Source organism: Eimeria tenella, genomic scaffold (genome assembly GCF_000499545.2).
Source record: "Eimeria tenella Houghton genomic scaffold, Eth_scaff10, whole genome shotgun sequence".
NCBI classification, from domain to species: Eukaryota; Apicomplexa; class Conoidasida; order Eucoccidiorida; family Eimeriidae; genus Eimeria; species Eimeria tenella.
The window spans coordinates 427336-443056 of record NW_013541458.1 but is presented as its reverse complement, the minus strand read 5'-3'; the positions used below and the strand labels follow the sequence as shown (position 1 = coordinate 443056).

General features: G+C 52.8%; 2 protein-coding genes across 2 annotated transcripts in view; one reads left to right on the top strand and one right to left on the bottom strand.

Moving 5' to 3' along the window:
- Window positions 1-1910: 1910 nt before the first annotated feature.
- ETH_00013225 (uncharacterized protein) lies at window positions 1911-7970 on the top strand (the record flags this gene model as incomplete). Its single annotated transcript, XM_013372571.1, has 4 exons — window positions 1911-2686; window positions 3213-6763; window positions 6891-6963; window positions 7181-7970. 4 exons carry the CDS (start codon window positions 1911-1913, stop codon window positions 7968-7970), a joined length of 5190 nt encoding a protein of 1729 aa, XP_013228025.1.
- A 633-nt stretch (window positions 7971-8603) lies between these two features.
- Window positions 8604-15721, bottom strand: part of ETH_00013220 (patatin-like phospholipase domain-containing protein, putative) — a gene marked incomplete at both ends in the record, with an annotated part of 8265 nt that continues 1147 nt past the window's right edge. The window contains 12 exons of the mRNA XM_013372570.1: window positions 8604-8724; window positions 8849-8899; window positions 9124-9215; window positions 9710-9790; window positions 9892-9972; window positions 10185-10244; window positions 10471-10752; window positions 11146-11194; window positions 12713-12876; window positions 13070-13155; window positions 13661-13833; window positions 15174-15375. Of these exons, the coding sequence (XP_013228024.1) occupies window positions 8604-8724; window positions 8849-8899; window positions 9124-9215; window positions 9710-9790; window positions 9892-9972; window positions 10185-10244; window positions 10471-10752; window positions 11146-11194; window positions 12713-12876; window positions 13070-13155; window positions 13661-13833; window positions 15174-15375 (1442 nt within the window). The remainder of the gene's footprint in view (window positions 8725-8848; window positions 8900-9123; window positions 9216-9709; window positions 9791-9891; window positions 9973-10184; window positions 10245-10470; window positions 10753-11145; window positions 11195-12712; window positions 12877-13069; window positions 13156-13660; window positions 13834-15173; window positions 15376-15721) is intronic.

The window sequence follows — 15721 nt, the reverse complement described above, 5'->3', positions numbered from 1 at the left end:
AGTGCTGAACAGCAGCAAAGCAATTAAATTAAAGAGAAGAGAGGGGCGTTGGAGATGCAAGAGACAAAGGGAGACAAAACCCTGGGGCAGCAGCAGCAGCAGCAACAGCAACAGCAACAGCAGCAGCAGCAACGGCAACAGCAGGAGCAGCGAGGGAGCAGCGAGACAGCAACTTGGTAAAGTCCTACCAAACCGCTCCCATAGACAGATGCCAGTCTATTGCTTGACTGGCTAGCCATGTAGCTAGCTAGCCATATAGCTAGCTAGCCACACAGCTGACTAACCATATGGCTAGCTAGCCATATAGCTGGCTACCCATATACCTAGCTAGCTAGCTAGCCGTATACCTACCTAGCCATATGGCTTGCTAGCCACACAGCTAGCTAGCCATGTAGCTAGCTAGCCATGCAGCTACCTAGCGACGCAGCTGGCTAGCCATCTGGCTAGCTAGCCGGCCCTGACTGGCTAGCTGGCTGGCGGTGCGCTGCAGCAAACGGCCAAACGGCCTATAAGTGCAGCAGAAGCAGTTTTGCTGCTTCTCGGCCCATTTTGTCTTCTTTTTCGATCTTTTTTTCTTTTTGTTTCTTTTCATCTTCCTTTATCTTCTTTTGTCTTCCTCTATCTTCTTTGTCGTTTTTTGTCTATTTTTGTCTATTTCTGTTTCTTTTTGTCTCTTTTCTCTTCCTCTTTTTGCGCATTTTCCCCTTCAGCAGCTCTGCTGCCTCTCTACGCCCTTTTGTCTTGCCGGCGCGGCGGCGCCGAAGGCTCCCCCGTCCGCCGCAGCAGCAGCAGCAGCAGCAGCAGCAGCAACAGCAGCAGCAACAGCAGCAGCAGCAGAAGCCGCCACACACAGCTCCAGGCGCTTCGCGCCAGAGAAGTCCAGCCTAGCGCCAAGGGCCAGCGCGGCGCCGCGGCGGGCGGACTTGGTTTTGAATTCGTTTTTTTAAAGAGCAAAAGAGAAAAGAAAAGAATTTTGGAGTTAAATAAATAAAAAGAGAAGTTTTAATTTGTTTGGAGGCGCTGCTGCAGCTCGTTTCGCTAGCGAGCTGCTGCAGCCTAGTGGTGGCGGGGAAGGCCGCGGGCGCCGGCGGCGGCGCTGCACCTGCGCAGCAGCTGGCCGCAATTGACCCTTTAAAATGATTCAAATTAATTTTAAAAGATTAAAAACATTGAATTAAAGAAGAAAAGCGCGAAAGAAGCTCTGGAGGCGACCACGGACAGCAGCAGCAACGCAGCCGAAGGCGCGGCACCCGGCTATGGCCACCGTGGCGGCTGCGACTGGCTGCCTCTGTCGCTGGCCAGGAGGCCCCAAAGGCTCTTTAAAATTGTTTATCTCTTTTTATAATTGTTTATCTCTTTTTTCTGCATTATATTTTTTCTTTTTAACCGCAAAAACCCCCGGAAATTCCCCTCTTCCGTCCCCAGGCCGCGCCGCCGCAGCACCGAGTCCTTCGGCCGCCACCGCTTGCTGCTGCCGTCGCAGGGCCTCAGGCGCTCCAGGCAGCTCCAGAGTTTCCTTTTGAATTGTTTTTATTAAAAGGGATTTAAATGCCTCCGATTTGCAGCAGCAGCAGCAGCAGCAGCAGCCGCGACCGCCGTGTGTTGATGGTCCGCCGTGGCTGGCGGGCAAGCCGTCTTCCCACCGCCCCAGCAGCAGCAGCAGCAGCAGCAGCAGCAGCAGCAAAAGCTGCATCACTGTAGAGAGCTCTAAGCTTCGGACCCTGTAGATCCGGGCCTCCCCGGAGGCCTCATCAGTGGCCGCAGGACCCCGAACGCCGCCGTGTGTCTTACTGTTGCTGCTGCTCCTGCTACTGCTTTTGCTGCTGCTGCTGCTCTTCTCTTTGAAACCCTTCATCCCCAAGAAGGCTGCTGCTTAGCTGCTGCGGCTGCTGCAGCTGCCGCAGCAGCTGATGCAGCCGCGCCCAAACAGCCAGCAGCAGCAAGCCACCAACATGCGGTGCCAGCCTCCAGCGAGGCAGCTGCTGCTGCAGCAGCAGCAGATGCTGCAGCAGCAGCAAATTCAGCAGCAGAACCTGCAGCAGCAAGGGTCACACATGGTGGTGCCGCGGCAGCATTTCATCAACAGTCAGCAATACCCCGCGTACAACAGGCTTCAGCAGCAGCAGCAGCAACAGCAGCAGCAGCAGATGTACCAGCAGCAGCATCAGCAGCAAGAAGGAATGTACAGCCCCTCAGGCGCTGTTTTGATGCCCCTCTCTCCTAGGGGAGCAGGCATGAGCTGGCAGGATAAGTGGCAGCAGCAACAGCAGCAGCTGTTGGCGATGCAGCAGCAGCAGCACGTGCAGCAGCAGCAGCACGTGCAGCAGCAGCAGCACGTGCAGCAGCAGCAGCACGTGCAGCAGCAGCAGCAGCACATGTACCAGCAGCCTGCACCGCAAAGTCCCTACACGAAGCACCAGCTGTACCCGCAGCAGCTTCCCCACGACTATCAGCAGCAGCAGCCGCTGGGTCTGCTGGCAGCGCAGCAGCAGCAGCAGCAGCAGCTGCTGCTGCTGCAGCAGCAGCAAACCCACGAGATCCGCCACCGCAGCGACTGCTTCCCCTCTGCTTCTGGGGACTCCAACTACAGACACTGCAGCGACCCGCAGCGGCAAAGGGGGCCCCCTTTTGAGGGCCCCCTGAGGGGCCCCAACACCACCGTCGAAAGCCTCCAAAGGCGAATCGAGTGAGTCTTTTGCTGCTGCTGCTGCTGCTGCAGTAGCCGTTACAGGTGCTGCTGCAGCTGCTGCAGTTGACGTTACCGGTGCTGCTGCTGCTGCTGTAGTTGCCGTTGCCGGTGCTGCTGCTGCTATATTTGCCGTTACCGCTGCTGCTGCTGCTGCTGCCGTAGTTTCCGTTACCGGTGCTGCTGCTGTTGCTGTAGTTTCCGTTATCAGTGCTGCTGCTGCTGCTGCTGTAGTTGCCGGTACCGATGCTGCCGCTGCTGCTGCTATAGTTTTCATTATCGGTGTTGCTACTACTGCTACTGCAGTTGCCGTTACCGGTGCTGCTGCTGCTGTTGCTATAGTTGCCGTTACCGGTGCTGCTGCTGCTGCTGCTGCATTTGCCGTTGCTGCTGCTGCTTCTGCTGTTGCCGCTGCTACATGTCAGCTGGCGGTGCTGCCGCTGTCCAGCGGCTTCGCCGCTGCCTCTGATCTGCTGCTGCTGCTTCTTATCTGCTGCTGCTGCTGCTGCTGCTGTTGGGTGTTCAGGGCTGTGTCGGCGCAGGCAGAGGCCCTGAGGGCTTCACTTGCTGCCGAGGCGCTGCAGGGCCGCAGCAACCCAGAAGAGTGGAGTTTGGTGCTGCAGCAGGAGGAGTTTGTTTGTCTGATGCAGCAGGAGCAGCAGCTGCTGCTGGAAATTCAGCAGCAGCAGCAGCATCAGCAGCAGCAGGCGCTGCACGTGCAGCAGCAGCACAAGCAGCAGCAAGAGCTCCGCGGCGACGGAGCTTCGGCTCGCACTCGAGCCAAATCTCACGTAACAACAGGTACGCAGCAGCAGCAGCAGCAGCAGCAGTCGCAGCAGCAAATAGACAAGGTGCTGCTGCACACTCACATAAGCCCACAAAGCAGCAGAAGCATCATACCCACTGCTTCTGCTGCAGTTGCTGCTGCTGCGTCTTCTACAGGAAGAGCCGCCACAAAGTCTGGGCGTGATTCACCGCTTCGAAGAAGTTCAGCTGCTGCCTGCAGCAGCAGCAGCGCAGCAGCAGCAATTGATGATGTCGATGACAGGAAATGGCACTCGCATGCAAGCAGAAAGAACCGCAGCAGCAGCAGCAGCAGCAGCAGCGGAACAGCAGAACGGGAAGGCTCCGATGCGCGGACTCCCGCGAGTCGCGAGCAGCAGCTGGAGCAGCAGCAGCAGGACCTGCTGCAGCAGCCGCTGCAGCAGCTGCGAAGCCTGCGCAGCAAAGGGCAGCAGCAGCCTTCACGGTCTATCTCGAGCACGTTGGGTGCAGCAGCAGCAAGGAGTCCTGCTGCTGCTTCTCCCCAGCAGCAACAGCAGCGAAAGCCAGTAGCCGCAAGGACCCGCAGCGCTGCTGCTTCTGCTGCTGCCACACCTTCAGCTGCTGCTGCTGCTGCTCCTTCTCGCGCTGTGTCTCGCAAGATAGCAGGCAGCCGCAGGCCGCTGCCCAGGACAGCAGCAGCAGCAGGGTCTGCTGCTGCTGCTGCATCTAAGAGCTCATCTTTTAGCAACAGCAACCGGGCCGGAAGACAAGCTGCAGCAGCAGCTGCTGCTGCTGCTACCCGGCCCTGCAGCAACACCAATCGCAGCAGCTGCAGGCCCTCGCTGTGGCGCGTCAGCAGCACTGCAGCACTGCAGTCAGAAGCGGCAGCAGCAGCAGCAGCACCTTGGAGCAGCAGCAGCAGCGACGCCGATGAGACACCTACAGCTGCTCGGCCCCTCCGCAAACAGAGCGGCCTCCCCCGTCCAAAGCCATCAGCAGCAGCAGCAGCAGCAGCAGCAGCAGACAAAAGCAGCAGCAGCAGCAGCAGCGGAAAGGCCAGCACCAGCACCGCAGAAGGTGCAGACACCTCAAGCCAGAGCACTCAGCAGCAGCAGCTTTCTGGCGAAGAGGCCGATGCATCGCCTTACAGCAGCAGCAGCAGCAGCAGCAGCAGCAGCAGCAGTAGCACAAGCTTGCCTTTGAAGCTAAGGCGTAGTCTCTCTCCTCTGTCGCTAATCAGCAGCAGCAGCAGCAACAGCAGCGGCCCGCGGTTCCGCAGCAGCAGCGCCTCGCGCTCTCGTCAGCGGCCACTTGCTGCTGCTGCTTCTACTGCTGCTGCTGTTCAGCTGCCTTTGCTGCCTTCTCGCAGCACTATGGGGGCTTCTGTGTCTCTAGAAATAGTCTCTTCTGCTGCGTTCCTTCCGTCTGCAGCAGCAGCAGCAGCAGCAACACCTGAAGAAGCAGCAGCTCCTGCGACCACTGCGGCAACAGCACCTGAAGCAACAGTAGCAGCTGCAGCAGCAGCAGAAACAGAGGGGCCACCTGCGCCTGTTTCTCTTCTTGATATTGAGACTCTCAAAAGGAGACAAGAGACTCATCTCTATATGCAGCAGCAGCGCGAGCAGCAGCTACGACTGGCGCTGCAGCAGCAGCAAGAGCAGCAGCAGCAGCTTGAACAACAGCTGCTCCAGCAGCAGCAGCTCGAAAAGCAGTTACAGCAACAGCAGCAGCAGCAGCAGGCCCGCCGCAGCAGTTTGTCCGCTGTAACAATCGAGAACAGCCTTTCTATTGCTGCAACAGCAGCAGACACAGAGCAGCAAGCAGCAGAAGCGCAGCAGCAGGCACAGCAGCAACAGCAGGTGCAGCAGCACCACCAGCAAGTGCTGCCGCAGCAGATCCAGGGTCTTGCCGATGAGGCCGTCAGCACCTCTACGGACGACCCAAGACACAGCAGCACTGGCAGCAGCAGTAGCAGCGGCACCAGCAGCAGCAGCAGCGGCAACAAATCTCCGCTGCTTGAGTCTTGCGTCTCAGGAGAGACTTCAGTGGACTCCGTCGCTGCTGCTGCAGCAGAACAGCTGCACCATCAGCAGCTGCAACAGCAGCAACAGCAGCAACTGCAACAGCAGCAAATACAACAGCAGCAAGTGCAGCTGCAGCAGCTGCAGCAGCAGCGCCTGCAACTGCAGCAAGAGCAGCAGGAGCAGGCACGCCAACAGCTGCTGCAGGTTCAGGAGGAGCGAATGCATCAGAGCAATTTGCTGCTGCAGCAGCAGCAGCATCCACAGCAGCAGCTGCAGCAGCAACAGCTCCACGAACAGCAATTACAGCAAGAGCAGCAGCACTTGCAGCAGCAGCAACAGAGGCAGCAACAACTCGAACAGGAGCTGCTGCAGCAGAAGCTGCAGCGGGAGCTGCAGCAAGAGCAAGTACAACAGCTGCAGCAACAACAGCTACAACAACAACAGCTGCAGCAACAACAGCTGCAACAACAACAGCTGCAGCAACAACAGCAGCAGAAGCAGCAACAGCAGCTACAGCAACAGAAGCAGCAGCAGCAGCTAGAGCAGCACCAAAGGATGCGGCAGCAACAGCAGCAGCAGCAGCAGCTAGAGCAGCAGCGGCAGCAACAGCAGCAACAGCAACAGCTGAAGCAACAGCAGCAGCAACAGCTAGAACAACAACTAATACAGCAGCAGCAGCAGCAGCAGCAGCAGAAACAATGGCTGCAACAGCACGAGCGCGAAAAGCACGAGGCCGCGCAACAAATGAAGCAGCGGGAGCACCAACGCCAACAGCAGCTGCAGCAGCAACAACTACAGCAACAACAACTGCAGCAACAACAACTGCAGCAGCAACAGCTGAAGCAACAACAACTGCAGCAGCAGCAGCTGCACCAGCAGCAGCTGCACCAGCAACAGCTGCACCAGCAACAGCTACACCAGCAACAGCTACAGCAGCAGCAGCTACAGCAGCAACAACTGCAGCAGCAGCAGCTTCAACAACAAAAGCTTCAGCAACAACAGCTTCAGCAGCAAAAGCTGCAGCAACAGCAGCTGCAGCAACAACAGCTGCAGCAACAGCAGCTGCAGCAGCAGCAGTTGCAGCAACAACAGCTGCGACAGCAACAGCTTCAGCAGCAGCAACAGAAACAGCTGCATCAGCAACAGTTGCAGCAGCTCCAGCAGCAGCGAATCCGGCAACAACGAATGCAGCAGCAACAGCAGCAGCAGCAACAACAACTTGCGCTCCTGCAGCAATTGGCAGAGCCTGTCGAAGAAGAGGTCATAATTGCCAGCGGCAACTCCCAAGGTAAACCATAAACCCTTTTTTCCCTCTGAGAAGCAGCAGCACCTGCAGCAGCACCTGCAGCAGCAGCTGCAGCACAGCAGCAGCAGCAGCAGCAGCAGCAGCAGTTTTGTGTGGGGTGTGGGTTCAGGCGAAGAGGGCCGCTCTTGGCTCCGTGGGATGTCTCTGGACGACTGCGTTTTAGATTTGATGCAGCGGGGCCTGTAAGCCCTAAACCCTAAACCCTAAACCCTAGCTGGGCCCCCTTAAGCTGCAGACCCTAGCCGGGGCGCCCCAAACCCTACCCCTGCTGCGCTAAACCCTAAACCCTAGCCTTGGGGCCTCCGCCGCAAACCCTAGCCTGCTGCTGCCAGGCGTAAACCCTAGCCGCGGCGCCCCAAACCCTAAACCCTAAACCCCCGCGCTGCGCGTCTGCTGCAGGGCCCCCATGTCGCGGCTGACAGCAGCAGGGGAGCAGCAATTCGCAAGTTTTGTTGCTGCTCAGCTGCGCAGCAGGCAGCAAGCAGAAGCAAGAGAGTTGTCCAGAAACATAGAGCGGCAGCAGCAGGGGCTTCCGAATGGCATTACTCCTTTCGTTGCATGCTACGCAGCAGCAGCAGCAGCAGAAGCTGTGCAGACTCCCCGTGCTGCTGCTGCTGCAGCAGCAGCAGCAGCAGGGCCTGCTGCGGCCGTCGCCGTGTCGCCCGCTGCTGCAGCCGCCGCAGCAGCTGGAGCGGCTGCAGGCGCACACCACTCGCTGCTGCAACAGCAGCAAAGCTGTGCTGCTAGGCAGCAGCAGCAGCAGCACATGATGGTGCTCATGCAACACGAACAAATGTCGCAGCAGCAGCAGGTCCAGCAGCAGCAGCAAATGCAGCAACAGCAGCAGCAGCAGGAGGAGCAGCAGAGGCCTGCCGCTCGTGGATGGCTTGCTGGTGTTTTAAATTGGATGGGCGCATCCTCTTCAACGGAGAAGCAGCAACAGCAGCAGCAGCAGCAGCAACGGCAGCAGCAGCAGCAAGTTCAACAGGTAGCGCAGCAGCAGCAGCAGCAACTGGTTATGCAGATGCAACAACTACATCTTCGTGGACAGTCCCAGCAGATGCTTGCCAGCCAGCTGCCCGAGCAGCAGATGTTGCTGCTGCAGCAGCAGCAGCAGCAGCAAGTGCTGAGGCCCTCTGCCTCATTGCCTTCACTGCATGCATCGCGAAGAGCTCCTCTGTGGATGTAAAGGGTTTAGAAGAGGGGCAGCAGCAGCAGCAGCAGGACGTGAACTGTTGCTGCTGATGCAGCAGCAGCAACGATAGCAGCAGAAACTCATTGCAGTGGCACAAACAGTTCATGCTGCTGCTGCTTTTGCTTCTGCTGCTGCTGCTGCTTCTTTTTGGTTTAGAGGGGCCCGTAGGCCCTGGACTTGACTAAAGCCAGAATGGTGTAAAACCCCAAACCCTAAACCCTAGCTAGCTCCTCCCCAAAACCCCACTCCTCAATAAGCTCTAGCCCTAAGCCCTAAACCCTAGAATGAGGAGTTCCTTAACCATAGTGGCTTTAGTTCCTAAACCCTAAACCCTCGAAGCGCTAAGCCCTAGACGCTTTGCCGCAGCTCTTCAAAACCCTAAACCCTAGCTCGACAAAACCCTAGGGTTTACACTTATGATTAAAAGCCCAAATGCCGCAAAGCCCCAAACAAGTAAAAGCCAAAAGCCATGGAATGCTGCATGCGTACGGTGCATGCAGAGGCAGCAGCAGCAGCAGCAGCGGCTGCTGCTGCTGTTGCTGCTGCCGCTCTTGCTGCAGTCTTGAAGTGTGACATACCCATGTATCGTTGCGCTGCAGGTAGCTGTTCCCACTGCTGCTGCTGCTGCTAGCTATTGCTGGTGATGCTGCTGCTGCTGCTGCTGCATCTCCCAGCAGCATGTTGGTTGTCTGCTGCATTGACCGCAGCAACAAGGGCATTTATGCCCTTCTCGATTTGCATTCTGTTGCTGCACGAACATAGCAGCAGCAGCTGCAACAACAGCACTGCTGCAGCAAAGGCACGTCCCGCAGCAGCGGCCTAAACGCGGCAGCAGCAGCAGCAGCAGCAGCAGCAGCAGCAGCAGCAGTTACCTGATGAGGTGAAGCTTTGGAAAAGCCATAAGTCTCCCTTCTTGGACATACCTGCAGCAGCACGGAACGCTAAACCCCAAACCCTAAACCCTAAACCCTAGGAAAGCAGCCCAGCCTCCTTCGCTGCTGCTGCAGCCTTCTACTGCTGTCCCTGTGCTCCAGAAGCATAGCAGCAGCAGCAGCAGCAGCAGCAGTAGTGCCAGCAGCAGACTCCGCTGCAGTGCCTCAAATGGGATAGACTCAAGCTGAGGGTTTAGGGTTTAGGGTTTAGGGACCAAGTAACGTCTTCTAAAGACTGATCATTCATGAGCTTCAAATGCTTCCAGTGCAGCTTCCGGGGGCAGACGGTGATGTCCCCAGTGTACGGCTGCACCGCACCAAACCCTAAACCCTAAACCCTCAACCCTCAACCCTAAACCCTGCAGCCAGTGGCCTAAGTTGCTGCAGCAGCAGCAGGCGGCTGCCCCCGAGGTTGCCGAGAGCTCACAAGTTAAAGGACAGCCAGCTGCCATCTGGCTAGCCAGCCGGCAGCTAGCTGGCTAGCTAGCTGCCTGGTTAGCCAGCTAGCTAGCTAGCTTGCTAAACGGCCGGCTAGCTAGCTCGCTATCTGGCTGGCTAGCTAGCCATTCGGCTGGCTAGCTATCTGGCGATACTGCTAGTTAGTTAGCTAGCTAGCTAGCCACCCGGCGAGCCAGCTAGCTATCTAGCGAGCTAGCTCGCTAGCTATTTAGCTGGCTAGCTAGCCAGCTAGCTAAACAGCTAGCCAGATAGCTAAGTAGCTAGCTAGCTAACCAGCTAGCTGTACAGCTAGCCAGCTAGCTAAGTAGCTAGCTAGCTAGCTAGCTAGCTAGCTAAGTGTACCTGTAGAGCCAAAGACCTGGCATTGATGCCGCGGAGAGTGGGGCTGACGTTCAGCAGTGCAATGAGACGCAGCAGAAACCGCTGACAAACACACCAAACCCTAAACCCTAAACCCTAAACCCTAAACCTTAAACCCTAGACCCTATACCCTAAGCCCTAAACCCTAAACCCTAAACCCTTACGAGGTGCTCCTTTAAGAAAACTTCGAGACCCGATAAAATGAAACCGCCGCGCCACTGACCGCCAGCGCCTCTCCAGCTCACCTGCCAGAGCACCAGCAGCTAAACCCTAAACCCTAAAATCTACACCCTAAACCCTAACCCCTAAGCCCTAAACCCTAAACGCGAAGCCGCAGAGTTGGAGCAAGCGAAGAAGCCAGCAGAGGCAACGCATGGACCCAAACAGCCGCAGCAGCAGCAGCAGCAGCAAAAACAGCAGCAGCAAAAACAGCAGCAGCGGCAGCAGCAGCACTTACAGGCCTTCCTGCTTCGCCGTGAGCGCGTATTCCTGAGAAAGGGAAGACATGGGGGTTAACCTGCAGCAGCAGCAGCAGCAGCAGCTGTGACAGCAGGTGCAGCGGCAGCCACAGCAGCAGCAGCTGTAAATGCTGCAACAGATGCAGCACGTGAAGCGACTACTGCAGCAACAGAGGGCGCACTCGCAGCCGTAGCAGTGGTGCAGCAGCGTCAGGTGCAGCAGCAGCAGCTGTTGCTGCTGCAGTAGTAGCAGCAACAGCAACAGCAGCAGCAGCAGCAGCAGACCTGAGAGACAATAGAGAAAAGGGCCCCGCAGGCAGCAGTGAGGGCCTTGAGGGGGACGTCCCCGCTGAGGGAGCCGTCGTGGAAATAAGGAGTTGCTGCTGCTGCTGCAGCATAAAGATTTAATTTGTTGTCTTTGTCTCTTTCCAAAAGAGGCATTGGAAGAGTCAAAAAGGGAAAAGCGCAGGAGCAGCAAACAGCAGACCAGACCACCACGTTCGGCGCGTTGCGGTAGTTCAGCAGCTGCAGCAGCAGCGCAGCAGCAGCAGCAAACCAGCATGTCAACTGCAGCGGCAGCGGCAGCACAGCAGGTAGCCACCCGCTGCAGCAGCAAAGCAGCAGCAGCGCGAGCCAACTGCTGCCGCAGCAGCAGCAGCACCACAGCAGCTAGCCAGCCGTTGCAGCGGCAAAGCAGCAGCGTCAAAGCAGCAAGCCAGCCACCGCAGCAGCAAGGCAGCTAGCCAGCTGCAGCAGCAGCAAAGCAGCAAACGAAGTGCAGCAGCAGCAAAGTGCATAATGTGCTTCTCGAATAACAGATTTTCCTATCACTCAACCAGCTACGGGGGCGGCGGGGACAGCCAAAAAACAACTCCTACTGCTGCTGCTGCTGCTGCTGCTATTTCTGCTGCTGCTGCTGTTTCTGCTGCTCCTAGTGTTTGGGGTGTCTGTGCAGCTCACCTGCACTTCTCCGTCTCTGTCTGCTCTCGTCATCGCAATGTTAAGAACACTGAAGGCCAAATGCAGCAAATGAAATAATTATAAATAATTAATTAAGTAATCAATTAATTAATTAGGTTGCCGATTAATTAATTAATTAATTAAAGAGATTGCTTATTAGTTAATTAATTAATTAATTAATTAAAGAGATTGTTGATTAATTAATTAATTAATTAATTAATTAATTAATTAGATTTCTAATTAATTAATTAATTAATTAACTAGTTAAATAAACGCACCAACACAAAAAGAATCTTAAAAGAAGGCAAAAGAGCAGAAATGATAAAGAGCAGCAAAAGGGGGATAAAAAAGGGAAAGAATAAAACGAAAAAAGCCAAAAAGAAGCCGAAAAAGAGATAAAAAAGGACAAAAGGACATTAAGCGAAACAAAAGAATACAAAAAAAGAACAAAAGAAACAAAAAGGATTAAAAATGACAAAAATGACAAAAAAGAAAAAGACAAACCGTCCGGTGCGTCTGTACGCCTCCAAAAAGGTAATGTCGCTGAAGAGCTTTTGCGAGGCAGCCACCCAAGCAGCAGTGTCGCACATGTATCTGAAAAAGCAAAAAATGGGGGACTTCTCGAGAAATAAAATCAAATTTGGACAACATTTTCGAAAACTTCATTCAATTATCATTTGTTTTGACTTTATTTGAATTAAAAGGCGAAAAAAACGGCGCCAAATGGACCCACAAAGCCGCGACGGAGGCGTACATACACCGCAAACAGTGCGTGCAATTAATGCATTTCTGCAGTTCCATTTTTAATATAATCCTCCACATTTCTGCCTTTTATGAACTTTCATCTTTAGGAAAATCAAAAAGAAAAAATGGCATTTAAATCAGCCGCGTTCGCCGGCCCGCCACTGAGGTGTATGTACACCTCAGACCCGCAGAGCTGCAGGCAGCTGCAAAAGGGCTTTTCTTCATTTTCTTGAAAAGTAAATATAATATATATCTAATTTGTGTAAAATATATAATTTTAGAAGTATAATTTGGCATGCATGCAGCAAAAACGCATGCATTTAAATATTACTTGTTTATTTGTATTTATTCAAACATTTTTGCGTGCGCCCATTCTTGAAAGCTGTACATTTATTTGAATGATTTTGTATGCAAATCGCGCATGCATTTAAATATTACTTGTTTATTTGTATTTATTCAAACATTTTTGCGTGCGCCCATTCTTGAAAGCTGTACATTTATTTGAATGATTTTGTATGCAAATCGAGATAAGCAAAACTTCTCTAAGTATCCACGCCAGCGTTTAGGTGAAAACAGGCAGCAGCAGCAGCAGCAGCAGCACAACCTGCAGCAGCACCAGCACCAGCACTACCTGCAGCAGCACCAGCAGCAAAATAAACAGCACTACCAGCAGCAGCACCACCATCAGCAGCACTAGCAGCAGCAGCAGCAACAGCACTACCAGCAGCAGCACCACCATCAGCAGCACTAGCAGCAGCAGCAGCGGCAGCAACTGCAGCAGCAGCAGCAGCAGCAGCAGAGGCAGCAAAAAGGGAAGGCTGACCCCCTTTTGACAACATTGCAAATCCGCACAAACCAGTTGTTGGGGGAAAGGCCCCTGAACGCCTGGTGTATGTACACCTCCTGCAGCTCCTTCCGCAGCTCCGAGTCCGTCCGAGTCCCCAGCCAAGCAGCAACTGCTGCTCCCGCGCTGCACCCAGCTATCACCTGCAGCAGCAGCAGCAGCAGCAGCAGCAAGAGCAGCGGAGGGTGGAGCTGCGTCGGGGGCTGTGGGACTCGTACGCATGCAACAGAAGAGCAGGAGCAGCAGGGGTAGCTGCAGCAGCAGCGCGAGATTGACGGGTTGCAGCAGCAGCAAATCAAATGATCAGCAGCAGCAGCAGCAGCAGCAACAGCTCACAGAAGGCAAAAGATTCTCTCCGGTTTCATTATTGAAGAGCAGCGCCTCAATTAGGCCGAAGTGGTGGAGTCCCAGCATGGCTCCGCCTGCAGCAGCAGCAAAAGACGCAGCAGCACAGCACGAGCTGCAACAGCAGCAGCAGCAGCAGCAGCATCTGTTGATGCTGCCGCTGCAGTGAACAAGCCCGTCTTTGAACGGCTCAGAGGCAGCACTAGCCGCAGCAGCAACCGGATAGGCAGGAACAACAGCAGCAGCAGCAACCGCTGCAAGTGCAGCAGCAGCAGCAGCAACCACCACAATCGCAGCAGCATTAGCAGCAACAACAGCGAAAACCAACGTAAGTGCAGCAGCGGCAGCAGCAAGCACGGCGGGCGCAACAACAGCAGCAGCAGCAACACCATCATCACCATCACCATCAACAGCAGCAGCACCAGCGCCACCACTACCAACAGCAGCAGCAACAGCAGCAGCAACAGCAGCAGCAGCAGCAGCCCCATCACCAACCCACCCCCGCCAACAGCAGCAGCACCAACAGCACCAGCAGCAGCACCAACAGCACCAGCAGCAGCAGCAGCAGCAGCAGCAGCGGACCGCTGAGGACCAAAGCAGTGGTCTTCCACTGGCTTCTGATGTCTTGGACAGTTTGCTGCAGCGCCTGGCGCAGCTGGGGGTCGAGGTGTACGTACACCCCAAGTGCAGCAAGCGCGAGCCGCAGCTCGGAAAGAAACTCTTCAAGTAAATCTTTTGTTCCGAAGTAAGAACGACTAATTAAAAAGAAAAAACAATCCAATAAAAATAAAATTAAATAAAATTAAAATTAAATTAGAATAAACATTTAAAATCCAATATTTGCATTTAAAAAAAAGAAAATGCTTCAAAAAAAGCCATTTGGTGCTGCTGCATGCAGCCTCGCTGCACTTAAAGACCTTTATTTTATTTTATTTTATTTTATTTTACTTTATTTTGTTTACCTATTTATTTATTTTTTTTTTATTTTATTTTTATTTATTTGTTTTTTTGATTTGTTTTATTTCAATTCGAATGAAAAGAAATTTTTATGTTTCAAATGAATGTGGTCATTCTTTACATGCTTCTAAAATAAATGTTTTAATGAATATTTATTCTAATGAAAACAAATATTTTAATAAATACTGATTTTAATAAAAATAAATATTTAAAAGAAGAAATATATTTTTAGAAATATATACTTGAATTTTAGACGTATGCATTTACCTTTTAAATTTATAAATTTATAGATATCTAATTATATTTTTAAAAATTATATTTATTTAATTTGCAAATATAAATCTAATTATATTTCTAATTTTATATTTTGCAAAATAAATACTTTAAAAGTATTTAATTTGCAAATATAAAATTTAATCATGTTCAATCATATTTATAAGATTGTAATTTATAAGAGTTTCTTTACACTAAAAAAAATGAAATAATTTATTATATCATGTAAAAAGAAATTACTTTTCGAACTTTCTTTTAGTAAAATAAATATTTCAATAAAAGCCATTTACAATAAAAAAGATTTGATTGAATCATTTTTACAATTAAAATAATTTAATTAAACTGCATTAAAATTAAAATAATTTTATCAAATTACATTTGTAATAAAACTATTTTATTAAATCACATTTATAATACTTTTTGTTAAATCACATCTAAAATACAACAATTTTAACTAGACTTGAAGCTTTAAAAAGGACATTTGCATGCATGCATGCATGCATATTGTTGAATTTGTTGGAAAATATAAAGAAGAATTTTAATTTATTTCAAAATAAATAAAATTTAATCTAGTTTAATATAATTATTTTTAATCTTTGCAAAGCTTCAAACATTCTGTTTCATAAAGTCCCAAAATATTGCAAAGCTTATGATTTAAATGGCAAGATACTCCAAACCCTAAACCCTAAACCCTAAACCCCTAACTAAACTCTAAACCCTCCGCCCCAGCCCGTGGGCGCCAAACCGTAGGCCCTGCAGCCCCCGTAAACCCCAAACCCTACCCCCTACCCCCTAAACCCTAACCTCCAAACCCCAAACCCTAAACCCTAAACCCTAAACCCTAAACCCTAAACCCTAAACCGACCTGTAGAGGGCCTCCTTGAGAGCCGCCTGCGCGTGGCCCTGGAGGGCCTCGAGGGTTTCTTGAGCCAGATCTTTGAAAAGTTTTTTTTGTCTTTTTTCTCTCAGTCTTTGAAGAGACATTTTAACTCCAATTGCATCAAAAAGTTTGCTGTCGGGTCTCCGTTTCCAGGCATTGCGGCCCGTGGCTGCGTCTAGCTGCTGCGCTGCAGCAGCAAAAGCAGCAAACGAGCGGCAGCTCTGCAGCTGCTGCTGCAGCTCGCACAGCGACACGCCGCCCCCGGGGCCCCACACCCCCCGCAGCACCCGCACCGGCAGCAGCAGCTGCTGCAGCAGCAGCCGCAGCAGCAGCAGCAAACTCCTCCACGCGCCCCCCGCCCAGCGCCGCGCCGCGGACCCCCAGCTGCGCGTCCCCGCCGCTGCAGCAGCCCCCGCTGCTGCTGCTGCTTCTGCTGCAGCAGCAGCGGGAGCCCCGGCAGAAGACGCAGCAACGGAAGACGCAGAGGACGGAGAAGCAGCAGCAGCAGCAGCAGCAGCGGGAGACACCGCTGC